The following is a 15,802-nucleotide window of genomic DNA, read 5'->3' as shown; positions in this document are numbered from 1 at the left end:
AATAACTCTAGTCAACAAAGGGGTCGTGATCCAAACAATAGACAGGGTCCCATTTGGACATGAATATTCCTTTATTTAAAAGAAAGTTTTGTCATATATTGAGTATTTTTAAAAAATAACAATTAAAGAGGAGTTTCAAATTTGAAAAAGTTATTTTGAATAGTTTTCAGATGAATTATTTTTTCCACTCACAATTTTTTGTTTTTTCAAATATTATATTCTACTTTTATTTGCAAACACCTACTAAAATTGCGAGGAAATTTGGACTGAATTTCTTGTGACATGTCTACCAACGTAAATAAAGACTTGATTCGCAAAATATTGGACATTCATTGAGAAAACGTCATAAATAATCTCTGAATTATTGAAGTAGGTCTAAAATAGTTCTTTAACTATATGTTTATTAGATTTAGTTTTATATCTATTCAAAATATTATCAAGTTTGGTTCCATAACTATATAATTATCGTTTTAGTCCAATAATTATACACTTACTAGTTTTAGTTCTTTAAGTATTTGAAAACTTATCATGTTTGATATTTGTCTATTTTTTAATACAAATAACTTAGATTTATATTAATGGGACTCATGCCTTTGTGAAATTAATTGTTTAACCTATTTTTTTATTTGTTTCTCTCTTCCCGCTAATTTTCTTCAAATTATTCTCATGAAAAGAACCCTAACCTCAACGATTCAGAATAAAATTAATGAGAAAAGAAGATATAAGTCCTGATTTTATTCAATAGAGGATAAAATGAGCATATTATTATTGCTAATGCTTAAATATTATATTTGCTTCTTTAGCAGATAACGGTAATCATCGTGAATTGTTTTAATTTTATTTTTCATAAAAAATAAAAATAAGAGATTTGATCTTATTACTCAAATTTCTCTACGTAAAATAAAATGAATAGAATAATAAAATCGATATAATTCAAAATTAAAAAATCTATAAAAAAAGTTGCGAATCTACAATGTTATAAATTTCAACTTCTAAAATATTAAACAAATTCTCTTCAATAAAGTCGTTGGAGTATAAAATTTGAAATCAAAATATGTGAGTACAAAACTTTTAATTTTATTCTCATTATACCAAATTTGTTTCTATTAAATATAAATAAATCTCCCCCCACACGTAATGCATAATAACTTTTTTTTAAAATAAATTTTAGCATATTCAAGTCACAAATAACAGTAATATGCTTCATTATATTGAGGTTAAGGTTCTGTTCATAAGAATATTTTGAAGAAAAAGTAGTGGGAAGAGGAAACTGAAAAAAATGGGCTAAACATTTAATATCATGGAGGCATGAATTTCGTTAATATAAACTTAAGTTATTTGTATAAAAATTAAATAGAAATCGAACCTGATAAGTTTTTAAATAATTAAAATACTAAAATCGATAAGTATATATCTAAGAGACTAAAAACGAGAAGTGTATAATTAAAGGACCAATACTTGATAACTTTTTAAATACTTAAGGGACTATTTTGGACCCACTTCCAATATTTAAGGGATTATTTATGGCATTTTCTCGACATTCATTCTACACTGCCTAATTTTTTGGCAACTGCTCATTCGGTCTTGACTTCTTTTTTTCTCTACCAATAAAGCCTTGATTCAATAGTTACTGAAAAGAAAGATAAATTTCACTACCTAAAAGACAGCGGTAAACGAGAGTTTTTCCTTCGGAAATAACGATTACTCCTATTTGTTTTCCACGCCTAGAAAAAATTTAGACAATTAAAAACAGAATAGGTGTTGCAGATAACATGAGTGATCTAAGAAAAAACTTAAATATAGACAATAGTGTTACAGGACAGACAATCATATTACAAGTTTTGAATATGACAAAGGAGGAACATCCAGGTGCTACCCTCAACAAAAATAACTAGTCCATAAGCAGGGTCTAGATATGGTGAGGGTAGAGTATATCCAAATTTTACCCAACTGTGCCCTTGTGTTATCGAATTTAATGGCTACTGTGGAGATACTCTAAATAACAGTGAGGTCGAAGAAAAGAACTATCTTACAAAGGTTATCAATTTGGATTGTCTGATACATATACCTGTAAACATTTAAAGAAGAGTGACATATAAAACTACGCATTGGATGAAGCAGGACAGCTGCAGAGCAACCTCCTCAGAGTATCAAGCTTTTCCAGGACGGGTGCAGAGCAACCTCACCCATTGACTGACTCCCTAGACTAGGCGACATAGCCGCGCCAAGCAGATATGGTGATGAGCGGGCGACTATGCCAACTCAGCATAAGACACCCATCTTTTTCTTCTACTCTGTATCTCTTTCCGTTTGCGTACAAGGCCAATAACATGTATGCCTGTCTGTACGCATTTGAACTCAGGGGAACCAGGTTGAACCTTGCAGAGTTAAACCTCACTCGCCATTGACCAAACGTCTCGTGTCTCACAACTCGCTTAGTCCCTTCGCAAGCCACCAAATTATAGATCTCCCGCCCTAGGTACTGCTCCGCCATCTCCAAATCTTGAGTATTGGGATTAATCGAGTCTGAGTTCTCCAGCAAATAGAACATTGTTGAATAGTAATGCCATGCTTCGTTAATCCTGTTCGTAAAGACACTTCCATTGTGATTCGCTTCTTGTTCGGCGATGGTCACAATCTTCGGCTGTATTTGTTTTATTAAATCCAGCACTTTTTCAATTGATCCTGGAATGGAAAACAGGCGGTGAAGCTTGAAAACAGAGTTCACAGCCACTGCTTCCACATTACTGGGTCTAATATTCAACATTGGTGCTTCAAGATCAGCTAAAGTATGGGCCATGAATCCTTGGAATTCAAATTCTACACCAATTGACTCTGCAAATTGGGCGAGCTTAAAACCAACTTCCTGTAAGGCATCGCTACTGTCATCAGGCTGGGAGTAGCCACCAATTCCTGTGAGCCGAAAAGCAGGGGGACCGCCAGGACGCAAAGCGAGAGCCTGCAGAAGTGCCGACCATTGCAGACCTTGATTCAAGCTGAAGTCAATTACATGTATTCTCTTGGAAACGGCGAAGGCCTCCAAAATGGATAGATTGGCAGTGAAGTGGGCGAATTTGAGTAAGGGGCAGCTGCCGTAGAAGCTTATATGTAAGAGTTTTTCCTTGGAATAGGATGATTCAACAAAATCTTGTAGATTCGTTCTGTAAATCTTCTGATACAAAGCTTCTGCAAAATAAGTGGCCTCTTTCTTCATTGCTCCTCCAATTTGTGAAACTGTAAATCTCCTTAGTTCACTGATTAGTACATCCGCTAGACTTAGGTTGTTCTCTTGGATCGCCTCGGCACAAGCCGTCAACGTATTCACAAGCCTAACTCTAGTTTCTTCGTTCACTGTCCTACCAGTATCCGCCAATAAAGGGCTACGAAAATAAGATCTATTGGAAAGTGCCCTGAAATCAACATTAAATATCCTAATCTGTCGCTGATCATCAATTTGCTTATTATTCTTGAACCAGCTGGAAGATGCACTTGATGATACATTCATCGAATCACCGTCACCACCGGCAGCAGTAGAAATCTGCTGGTGGTGGTGGCGGTCGTCTACACTAGTAGAAGACGATGAATTTGTAATATTGTTATCTGAGATCAAACTGTGGGTCCAGCCTGAAATATCAGAAGCAGCGTAGATGACTGCATTTGTATTAGAAACAAAGGAATCTTCATCTTCCATAACTGTATCCATGGACGTTTCTCGTGAACTCATCTTTCCCTCTTTTCTTTTTTTTGTTGATAAATTGCTGGAGTTATTACCTTCCTGCTTCCCTAAAACAAGTGAAGTCGTGACTCCTGACATAGTCAACATTTTTTATGTATTCTTTTCTTTTTGGTCATTTCGGAGAGATTTCGCTTTCATTTCATACGTGTAAAGACCGATTACACTCCTTTGAACTCAACTTTTATTGAAAAGATAAGAGTTGTTTGTTGTTGTTGGTGTTTAAAAGTTCTTTGGGAAAGTTGATTTTATTCTACTTTATTCGTATTTCTCTTATCTAGAAAGAGAAACAATAGTTCAGATTTTTAGTGGCCGTTTGACCATTATTTTTTAAACTTTATTTAAAAAATTTAAAGTCGCAGTTGAGTTGATCATACTTTTTACAATAAATATTTAGATTTTGAATGTATTTTTAAGAAAACATGATATATGATTTAAACATAAAATAGAATTTAAATGGGGTTATTTTATATTTTTTAAAAATTATAAAAGTAAACAAAGTGAAAATGAAAATAAAGTTTTCATTGTTATTCAAATTCCAAATACAATTTGAAGTTGTATTTGAAAATTTTATGTCCATACTTTGATTTTCGAATAAAATGAAAAAAAATATTGAAAAATGAAGTCAAACGTAAGAGGAAGTCAGTGATATCAAACGTGTAACAACCTAATCCGTCATTACTAAAAATATCTGTGATAAAAGTATACGAATCTCATTCGTCATAAGATTATAATTAATTCCTTGGTATGCGAGTGCATTAGTTGTGAATTAAGATCGTACAATGCTTCCATCTCAAAGTTAAGTTGAAAGTGTTTTTCTGATTTAGTTTCAGAGTTGAGTTTAAACTAGGGTCAACTTCAAACGACCATACCTCTCAGCCTATAATGAATTAGGTGGTGACCTATCAAATTAAAGGTCTATGAGTCTTCTTTCCAACGCCACCGAGTTTGCCTCATTTGGAGTTCGAGTAAAAAGTCATGCCCATTTTATCGAGTACTATCGGTGTTGGGTTGCTGTGGTAGGATTAGGCCGCCAGAGCGAGATTCGACGAGACATATTCAGAAAGTGGCGTATTTTTATTATCTCCTTTTTTCCTTAAGTGCCAGAATAGATGTTGGTTATCCTAGAAACCTCCCAAAAGCTGCTCTAGGCTTGGAGAGAAGGGAAGAAAATTCTAGCTCAAGGAACGCTACAACCCACGAATTTCAGGCCCATCTCCATAGTTTCTCCTTTCAAAAGTCAGAGATCGTGCTATAATCTTTTTACAATTGCTTGGCTTACAGGTAGGGTAGGTTTATTTTCAATTGAGTAGTTATAAATTCATTCTCATCACTTAATATAATGTAGATTGACAGTGGTTTCATGCCTTCCCGAAGGCTAGATGGTTAAATGATTGTCAATTATTGTTTAGAGTGAGAATGTATGTTGTAGGTCATGATTATTATGTGACTAGTGCTAAAGGTCCAATTTTTGAATGTTAACCTTGGTGAAACTGTTTAGAAGGCCAATGATTCTTGTTAGATTAAACATAGACAATATCTGGGTCATAATGGGATCCTGAGACTTGGGGATAATAGGCTATTGATGTATATAGAAGCATGTATTTATACAAATAATTATGTGTTTTTATACTGATTATTTCCTATAAATTAATTGAGTAATGCGAATCATGAAATAAAGGGCAAATGTGAATGACTTAGTATTGATAGATCTCATGCCATGAACCTATTTGATTACACGTGGCTGTAGGTTATAGTTTAGTCTATATCATAGAGAGACTCTTAATATTGATTGAGTAATCCTGTGATATTTACCATGCATTTAATTATTGTGGTTGTGTGATTGATATATTATTGTGATTGGTCTACAATTCTAAGACCGTGAAATCTATAATTTGAACTTGTTCCACCAAAAGTGCTGCCTTGAATAAAAAAGACTTGATGAAATATTGTTAATGAAGGGAAAAATAGAATGAAGCTAATGAAATGACTATTTGTTATCAATTGCATGCAATGAACATGTTAAGTGATTGTTGCAAGTATGTGAACTATTCGTTGTAGACTATGATTTTTTTTGTGATTATGATATTGGATCGGGTGTCACGTTCCGACATATACTAACTATTATGTATGGGTTCTATGAGAGAATCATTATGTGACTATCATCTATGTATTGATCTTGACTATATGGGTTATGATAGAGAAACTGACCTGATTATAATTGAGAATGCCCTTCCTATGTAATAATTGATATAAAAGGACCGAAGGTCTAGGTATTACCATGTTAACTGTTGTATTTGAGATTTACCCTATGAAACTATATATTGCTCTTGAAATGACAAATTGATAATATGCTTTTGTATATGCCTGTTCGAATTATGTTATAGTGGCTAGATGCGTTTGTATCGTAGGTACGAAGCCGTGGGTAAACAAGTATAGAACATTTGATGTGTTGTTTAGAAAGATCAGAGACTTAGAGTCAGATATTGATCGTGTTCTGTTGGTACATGTGAAAAGGAGGGATTGAGAGAGAATTTGAAGATTCTGTCTCCGGACAGGCCGCCCTAGCATAAAGAATCCCGTTGTGGCGAGGCCTCTAGAGCTGGTTAGATCCTGCCACAACAAGCTAGTATATTTAGAAAAGGAAATTTAACCCCCCTTAATGTTGCCCTCCTACAAGTGAAATGTTAATTATTCTAGGGATAAGTGTTGGTGCGAAAGTTTTAGGATTGTAGACTGGTTAGACGAAGTTAGTGAGCTCGTAGTTCAAAAACTCATCTATATGATAAAAAGGCTAGGCCTTGATCTAATTTAGAGTTAGCAGTGAACCAACTAGAAGGGATAAGAGTTAGACTTGAACGACTTTAATGAGGTTAATAAGAATTATAAGAGTTTGTGCAGAAAGGTTTGACGAGTGTATTTCCTTAAGAGCATGCTTTCTTTTTGTTGATTTCTGTATATTATGCGGTGGGTATCAGGTTGATCGATGATGCCTACCAGTACATGTTATTTGTACTGATACTACTCTTACTATTCCACTTGGCATAGTTTGATTGCATGGTCATTGATGTTTCTTAGTTGAAGTCGAGATTGATCCTCCAACAGCTTCTACTCTTTCTTTCTGATGGTGGGAGCTGTGTCATTATTTTATTGTATATTGAATCTTTATAAGCTCTTTACCTGTTTAGGTTAGTATCTGAACAAAGTGGCACAATCAGTGCTTTTAGAGAGCCAAAACAGAAGAAGCAAAGAAAGTGAAGAAGAAGAGAAGATGAGAGAAGGTAAGCTGCTCAATTTTTGATCCTTTTGATTTTGGGGCTACAATGCCCTAACCTTCTACACACTGCACAATGATATGTATATATATACATCTAGTTAGCTACTAACTAACTAGTTACTAACTAATTGTTAGTTAGTTAGTTTTAACAAGAATTAGTCAATGACCAAATTACCCCAACTTCTAACTTCTTATTCTAACCTCCCTAACTACTTTCTTGTATCATAACACTCCCCTTCAAGCTAGGAGGTGCAAAGATATTCAAAACTCCTAGCTTGGACAGAAGATATTCATGTTGAGCTCTAGACAGTCCTTTTGTTAGTATATCTGCAGGTTGTTCTTGAGTTGGTATGTAGTTTACTTTGATCAGTCCTTGTTGTAGCCTTTCTCTAATGAAGTGACAATCAATTTCTATATGCTTTGTTCTTTCGTGATACACTGGGTTTGCTGTAATCTGGATTACAGCTTTGCTGTCACTATACAATTATATTGGTAGCTTAACTCCGACTTCCACTCCCTTCAACAATCCAAGTAACCATACTAGCTCTGACACAGTAGAAGCCATGCTTCTATATTCAGCTTTAGCTGAACTTCTTGATACTGTGTTCTACTTCTTGGCTTTCCATGATATTAAGGACTTGCCAATCTTGATCATGTAACCTATGATAGACTTTCTGGTGAGAGGGCAAGCTGCCCAATCTGCATCACAGAAAGCAGTAACCTGACTATCTGAGTGGCTGGACAGCAGAATGCCTTGTCCAGGTTGCATGTTTAGGTACCTAACTACTCTTAGTGCAACCTCCATGTGGGACTTTTTTGGCTGATTTAGAAACTGACTCAGTGTTTGAGTACTGAGGGAGATGTCTGGTCTTGTCATATTAAGATACAGTAGCTTACCTATGAGCTTCTGATATGCTGCTTGATCTATCAGAGGATCTTCTAACTCTCCTTGATTCTTATTCACATGCTCATCATATTGCCTTGATGTGAGTTTGATGTTGGCATCTACAGGTGTTCCTGTTGGCTTGGTTGCAGTCATCCCTACTTCTGCTATAAGTTCAAAAGTATACTTCCTCTGATGCATAAGTATACCTTCTGTGGATCTTGTAAATTCAATCCCCAGGAAATATTTGAGCTCCCCTAAGTCTTTCATCTTGAAGACTCTTCGTAAGGCCTTTATTGTTTCTTCTATCAGCTTTAAGCTGCTGCCAGTTATCAGCATATCATCTATATACATAAGTATAATTGCAATTCCTTCTATTGATTTGCTGATGAACAGAGAGTAATCATATTGACTTTGTGTAAACTTAAGAGAAATGAGAGCTTCAGTAAGTTTGTGATTCCATTGCCTAGGAGCCTGCTTGAGTCCATATAGGGAATTTGTCAGTCTACATACCTTCTCCCCTTGACTGACAAACCCCTGAGGAAGTTGCATATAAATTTCATCTTCTAGATCCCCATGAAGAAAGGCATTGAAGACATCCATTTGATGGATGTACCACTGTTTAGAGGCTGCTATGGATAGAATAGTTCTCACTATTACTATCTTCACAACATGAGAGAAGGTCTCTTTGTAATCAATACCTTCTTGCTGACTATAGCCCTTTGCAACTAACCTGGCTTTGAACCTTTCTATTTCACCAGTGGACTTATATTTAATCTTGTAAATCCACCTGCAACCAATTGGCTTCTTGCCAGCAGGCAAGGTGGTAATTTCCCAGGTATTACTGCCCTCTAATGCTTGAATTTTTGCTTGCATAACATCAACCCATCTTGAATCCTTGATAGCTTCTGCATAGTTGTCAGGTTCTATCTCAGTGGAGGTAGCAACAATGTAGCACTTATAGGAGGGTGTTAAATGAGAGTATGTCACATAGTTGGACAAGGGATAAGGAATATCTTTGGTTGAATTTAAGGACACAAAATCTTTCAGCCAGAGAGGAGGCTGTTTAGATCTTGTAGATTTTCTAGTGACCTGTAGAGGAGCAGGAGTTTGTGGCACAGTAGGACCACTTGCATCAGAGTGAACCTGCACCTCAGAGATATCAATATGTGCCTCAGGTTGCTGCTCACCTCCAGTATCAATAACTTGGTTAGCAATTGGTGACACCACAGGAGCTATGTGAGGAACATCCTGAGCAACTATAGCTGACTCTTGCAGTGTATCTACAAATATTGGCTGATGAGCAGAACTATCCTCAGTGGCAAATGGAAAGATATCCTCTCTAAAGATGATATCTCTGCTGACAAAGAAGGACCTGTGGAGTAAATCAAATAGAATGTACCCCTTATGCACTTCAGAATATCCCATGTGAACAACTGATTTTGATCTAGGCATGAGTTTATCATGTTCAGTAAGATTCTTTGCAAAAGACAAGCAACCAATAGTCCTCAAATGAGATACCATAGGTTTGACACCATATAGTCTTTCATAAGGAGTTTGAAAACCAAGCACACTACTAGAAAGCCTGTTAATTAGATAAGCTGCTGCCAGTACACAGTAGCCCCAAAACTTTATAGGTATTTTAGCTTGAAACCTTAAAGGTCTTATGACTTCAAGAAGATGTCTGTGTTTCCTCTCAGCAACACCATTTTATTGAGGAGTGTAAGGGCAAGATCTTTGATGTATAATACCTAGTTTTTTAAACAGACTATCACAAACTGAATTAACAAATTTTGTACCATTATCAGATCTTAGAACCTTGACCACTTTGTCAAACTGAGTCTTAACATACTGCAGAAAGATTTGGAGAGATACACAAACATCTGATTTTTGTTTCAGTAAACATAACCAGGTCATTCTTGAAAAATCATCAACTATTGTAAGAAAGTACTTGTTGCCATCAAAGGTAGGGGTATTGTATGGTCCCCAAAGATCAATATGTAACAAGTCAAAACAATTACCATTTTTGATACTACTAGAAGGAAAAATAGATCTGGTTTGCTTTGCAACTGGACACATTACACACTTAGAAACCTGATATATAGTAGTTTTATTCATAGTAAATATCTTAGCCAATACTATTGAAGATACATGTCCAAGCCTTTGATGCCATAGTTCCATGTCTGTGACTAAATCATTGCCTCTAGAATGAGAATAAGATGTATCAACAGCAAGAGCAGACTCCTTAGTCTTACTAACAGTGCTTTGAGTTAATTGTCTCCACAACAGATATAGGCCTCCTTCTTCTTTACCAACTTCCTTTACCTTCCCAGTGTAAAGTTCCTGGAAAACACAGAAATTAGGGGAAAAGGAGACTGAGCATCCCACTTCCTTTGTTATTTTACTGACAGACAATAGATTATATTTGAACTCTTGTAGATGGAAGACATTAGTAATAACACTTCTAGCTGATAGACTACATGAACCAATATGTGTTACTTGAGTGGTGCCCCCATTTGGTAAACATACATCCTTAGGAATATCAAGCTTTAACACAGATTTCTCTTGTAACATATCCAAATTAGAAACCATATGGTTTGTTGCACCTGTATCTACAATCCACACATCACTATTTTTAGTGACAAACAATGCCTTACCTACAACATTTGTCTTGTTGCCATCAGATGGAGTGACATTTGACCTGGATTGTTGACTCGTCATTTTAAGGATATGATCATACTGGTCTTTTGTGAATGTGCAGCCCTGAAGTAATTATTTGACATCCTTTTCAGCTTGACTGATAGTATTATTGGATGTAGAAACTTCACTTTGAACTGACTTTGTGTTGTGTTGTGAAGTGATGTTTCTTCCCCATACTGATTGATCATTTACATTGGTGTTCAAACCATAAGAAAAATGAGTCTGCACTGGTTGCTGAGATTGATTAGACAGGATAGAAGCACCAGAGTAGGCTATGTTTGCACTTTGTATCTTTCTCTTAGACTTAAAGTCTGGTGGATAACCAACCACTTTATAACAAAATTCCTTGGTATGACCTCTAAATTTATAGAAATCACAAATTAGGTGAGTATTTTTCTTGAATCTCTGACTAGCACTTGAGTCACTTTTAAAGTACATAGCAGCTGACTCCAGGATGGAAGAATTTAGACCCAAGTTACTTATGCCTGTAACCACAGATTTTTGACTCTCATCTCCTGCTATCATAACATACGCCTGATTGATAGTTGGTAGTGGATCTATCATAAGAATATGACTCCTAGCTTGGTGATATGAATCATTTAGTCCCATTAAGAACTGATAGAGCTTTTTTCTATTTATATGAGCTACAAATCCTTTGGATTTCTCACATTTACAGCAAGGTGATGGCACCAAAACTTCAAACTCATCCCACAAGGCCTTTATCTTTGTGTAGTATACATCCACAGAAGCAGTCCCCTGCTGTAGAGTAGCAATTTCTTTGTGCAAACTGTAGGTTCGTGATCCATCTACTCTATCAAACCCCTCTTCCAGATCGGTCCACACATCCAGAGCATTCGAAGCAAATGTTATTCCACTAAGTAGGCTTTTCGAAACTGCATTCATTAGCCATGACAGGACAACAACATTCACTCGTTCCCATTGACCCCATAGTTCTTCAGTATACATTTCTTTCCTGCATATTTCATCCACTAAACCTAGCTTGTTTCTTCCTAACAAAGCTAGTTTGATTGACCGATTCCATAGAGTATAATTTTCCACACCACTCAGTTGGAACGATATAATACTAATTCCACTCACATCCGTAGCACTAAGAAATAGGGAATGATTATAGTCAATACCTTGCCCGTTGCTACTTGCAGAGCCTCGTTGAACATTGAAGTGGTTTTGATTTAGATTCTGACCTGACTCAGTCGTTGGTTCACCTGCCATTTTCTTCAAGTTTTTGGACTTTTGTTGCAGAAATCACTATTGATCATAGATTTTAGCTTCAATGGAGCTCAGATCTACAAAACAATCTCAAAAAAAAAAATTGACGACTTTGCAAATATGCCTTCGACTTGTAGCTGAAAATCCGGATATCTCCACACAATAATCACTGTGATATCGCTCTGATACCATGAACAAAGTGGCACAATCAGTGCTTTCAGAGAGACAAAACAGAAGAAGCAAAGAAAGTGAAGAAGAAGAGAAGATGAGAGAAGGTAAGTTGCTCAATTTTTTATCCTTTTGATTTTGGGGCTACAATGCCCTAACCTTCTACACACTGCACAATGATATGTATATATATATATCTAGTTAGCTACTAACTAACTAGTTACTAACTAATTGTTAGTTAGTTAGTTTTAGCAAGAATTAGTAAATGACCAAATTACCCCAACTCCTAACTTCTTATTCTAACCTCCCTAACTACTTTCTTGTATCATAACAGTATCCTTGGGAGTATTAAATTGTTCCTTGTTATAAACCTTGGAATTTTGTATATATTTAATATATTGCGACTTCATAAGTCTTTTGGACCATTAATTGTAGTTTCTTAAACTTCCGCATTATATTTCTGTGTATGAGATTGAGAATTTTCTTACTTAGGTGTTAGAGTAGGTTTTCGCACGACCCGATAAATTGAATCGCAACAAAACGTAAGAGGAAGTATCTAAAATTATCCCTTAATATTTTGTTTTTTACAATAATTAGTTAATCATCAAATCATTTTTCAACAATTAATACAAATACCAATTAATATAGATATTAAAATAAAAATATGTGTTTATTTTTCAACAAATAATAACTCTAGTCAACAAAGGGATCGTGATCCAAACAATAGACAGGGTCCGATTTGGACATGAATATGTTGGAGAAGAATACTGCAACAAAGAAAAAGAAGAGAAGAAGAAGGAGATGAAGAAAGCTGAAAACCCTAAAGAAGAAGAAAAGAAGAAGCTGAGGAAAGAAGAAGAAGCTGAAGAGTTTTAACTCTTCAGCCCTCTTATTTGGACACACACGTGGACACACACGTGGACACTCCTCCTCCATATATATATATATATATATATATATATATATATATATATAATCTTCCACTAGTAGATTTAAATTGATACATTTAAATATAGTTATGCCAATATAATTATGGGCAAGTAGAATAAAATTTTGTACAAATTTAAATAAGACAAATGTAGCCCATCTCTTCTTGTCTCTATTATAGCTATTGTATGTTTCTATATAAACTAATGTACATACCATTAATGAAAGATACAGAAAACTTTTATTTCATCCCCTTTCTCTCTTTAATTCTTACATGGTATCAGAGCATCTCTAAGCTCAATTCAGATCTGTGTAAGACACATCAATATCATCTTCAAAATCTACATTAATATCATCTTCAAAATCCCTAGTAAAACAAAATGCCTGAAATAACTCAAGTTAAGTTAGGAAGTGGTGAGAAAGGAACCACGTATGAAAGCAGCCATCCTTACCACTTAAACAATTTAGATTCACCTAGTATGACGCTGGTCAATAATGTTTTCGATGGAAGAGGATATCCAGGTTGGAGATGATCCATCCTTTTATCCCTATCGGCCAAAAAGAAACTTGGTTTCATCAATGGAACCTGCAAGGCTCCAGAACTGGAATCTGCAGATTTTGAATAATGTGATGAGTTCCAAAACTGCTAAGGAACTTTGGGACAGTCTGGAGCAGAGGTTTGGCAAATCAAATGGTTCCAAACTCTACCACCTGCAAAAGGAATTAACAAGTCTAATACAAGAGAATAGTGACATTGCAGGTTACTTCACGAAACTTAAGAGACTATGGAATGAATTGGATGGGATAAATGTAATTTTTTGTTGCTTATGTAAATGCACTTGTGATGGGAAAGCAAAATTAAATAAATCACTAGAAAATCAAAGGTTAATTCAATTCTTAATGGGACTAAATGATGTATATGCTCATGCAAGAAGAAATATACTTATGATGAATTTTTTACCTGGAATGGATGTTGCATATTCATTACTTTTGCAGGATGAGAATCAAAGGGAAGTGTATGCAAACACAAACTACATCTCTGATTCTGGATTATTTCTGGCAGCAAGTCAAGCAAAACAACAGGACAACAAACTAATTGCTGAGTTTGCAGCATTCATGGCCAATGGACAGGGAAGAAATACACAGAGATTCAAGCACCAAGCAATAAGAGGAACAAACACATACCAGAAGTATACCAATCCAGGTCAGAACCAGAGACATGATAAGCCACAGAACAAGTTTAAGGATAAGAAGAAATATGATCCAAACCTGTCATGCACTTATTGTGGGAAAACAAGGCATGTGCATGATGATTGCTACAGACTGCATAGATTTCCTGCAGATTTTGAGTTCACCAACTCTAGAAACCATCAGCCTCAGATTAAAGCAAATGCAACCTTGACTCAGCAAGCAGATGAAGACATTGGGAGGACAGATCCTGGAATCCGTGATAGAAATTTTGAGGAACAGTTTAGCAAGCACCAGATTGCAGAGATGATGCAAATGTACAAGCAAAGCAAATTGACACAAACAAGAATCAATGCAAATGCAGTGGTTGGTACCATCCTTAAATACTCAAATTCTGTACCCACTAATCTTAAGCAAAATACTTGGATAATTGATTCAGGAGCCTCAGAACACATGTGTTTTGATCCCAATTCCTTCTTATTTCTAAAACCTCTCCCCATGCCTTTGAACATTAATTTACCTAATTCTTTCAAGGTAAGTGTGACCCATATAGGCAGCATCTCTATTTTGCCAGGGCAGGTCATAACTGATGTACTGCTTGTGCCAGATTTTAAGTATAATTTACTTTCAATTTACAAGTTCTATGTTCAGTTTCAGTATGATGTCCTATTTACTGCTACTGGATGTTTCTTGCAGGACCTTTCAGTGAGGAGTCCTCAAGTTTTTGGTGAAGTTAGAGAAGGACTCTATTTATTGGATTCCAACACTGATAAGTTTAGAAATAGTTTCAATTCAAATGATGTATCTTCAGATCCCATCCCACAATCACTTTCAGTTTTCTATTCAGTACATGTTAATGCTACTCCTAGTGTGAAACTTTGGCATGTAAGGTTGGGACATCTTCCATTTTCAGCAATGAAACATTTAATTTTTCTTCCATGTGAATCCACTTCTGATTTTGTTTGTGACATATGCCCTAGAGCTAGACAAACTAGACAACCTTTTCCTATTAGTAACATAAAATCCACACATATTTTTTATCTCATTCATATAGACATTTGGGGACCCTACAAGTGTATTACTTACAATGGTTTCAGGTTCTTCCTCACCATAGTAGATGACTACAGTAGAGGGAATGGACATTCTTACTAAGCACTAAAAGTAATACTTTCCCTGTACTGAAAAGCATCTTATCCATGGTAGAGAGACAATTCAATGTCAGGGTTAAAATGATCAGATCTGACAATGCTTTAGAATTGGGGAAAGGGACACAGGAATTAGCATTCCTTGCTTCTCAAGGAATTTTACATCAATTGTCCTGTGTTGCTACACCTCAACAAAATAGAACTGTTGAGAGACAACACAGACACCTCTTAGAAATTGCAAGGGGGTTGATGTTTCAGTCAAAATTGCCTATGACTTACTGGGGAGAGTCTGTTTTAACTACTACTCATATCATTAATAGACTACCATCTAGTGTTCTAAAGGGACAAACACCTTATGCAGTACTTCTTAGACAAGAACCTACCTATGCTCATTTGAGGAATTTTGGATGTTTGTGTTATGCCTCCACCCTGGGACAAGGGAGAAATAAGTTTGATGAAAGGGCTACTGCTTGTGTTTTACTAGGATACCCTTTACAGCAGAAGGGGTATAAATTGTTATCTCTTGATACAAGGAAAGTGTTTGTATCCAGAGA

General features: G+C 35.7%; 2 protein-coding genes and 1 pseudogene across 2 annotated transcripts; 1 reads left to right on the top strand and 2 right to left on the bottom strand.

Moving 5' to 3' along the window:
- Window positions 1-1,777: 1,777 nt before the first annotated feature.
- Window positions 1,778-3,809, bottom strand: LOC129877483 (DELLA protein GAI-like; annotated as a pseudogene).
- Window positions 3,810-10,665: 6,856 nt separating this feature from the next.
- LOC129875578 (uncharacterized) lies at window positions 10,666-11,823 on the bottom strand. Its single transcript, XM_055950879.1, has one exon. It carries the CDS (start codon window positions 11,821-11,823, stop codon window positions 10,666-10,668), a length of 1,158 nt encoding a protein of 385 aa, XP_055806854.1.
- Window positions 11,824-13,410: 1,587 nt separating this feature from the next.
- On the top strand, window positions 13,411-15,255 carry LOC129875577 (uncharacterized). The gene is made up of 3 exons (XM_055950878.1): window positions 13,411-13,725; window positions 13,912-14,993; window positions 15,201-15,255. Exons 1-3 carry the CDS (start codon window positions 13,411-13,413, stop codon window positions 15,253-15,255), a joined length of 1,452 nt encoding a protein of 483 aa, XP_055806853.1.
- Window positions 15,256-15,802: the final 547 nt, after the last annotated feature.

This window comes from Solanum dulcamara, chromosome 12 (genome assembly GCF_947179165.1).
Source record: "Solanum dulcamara chromosome 12, daSolDulc1.2, whole genome shotgun sequence".
NCBI classification, from domain to species: Eukaryota; Viridiplantae; Streptophyta; class Magnoliopsida; order Solanales; family Solanaceae; genus Solanum; species Solanum dulcamara.
This window is presented reverse-complemented; position numbering and strand designations above follow the sequence as displayed.

What these genes read in the sequence shown, in the direction of transcription:
- LOC129875578 (XM_055950879.1), bottom strand. Translation starts at nt 11,823, where the DNA reads ATGGCAGGTGAACCAACGACTGAGTCAGGTCAGAATCTAAATCAAAAC.
- LOC129875577 (XM_055950878.1), top strand. Translation starts at nt 13,411, where the DNA reads ATGTTTTCGATGGAAGAGGATATCCAGGTTGGAGATGATCCATCCTTT. An exon ending in ATGAATTGGATGGGATAAAT is followed by an intron (nt 13,726 to 13,911) that starts GTAATTTTTTGT and finishes TTACTTTTGCAG; the next exon opens with GATGAGAATCAAAGGGAAGT. An exon ending in GTGAAACTTTGGCATGTAAG is followed by an intron (nt 14,994 to 15,200) that starts GTTGGGACATCT and finishes CAATGGTTTCAG; the next exon opens with GTTCTTCCTCACCATAGTAG.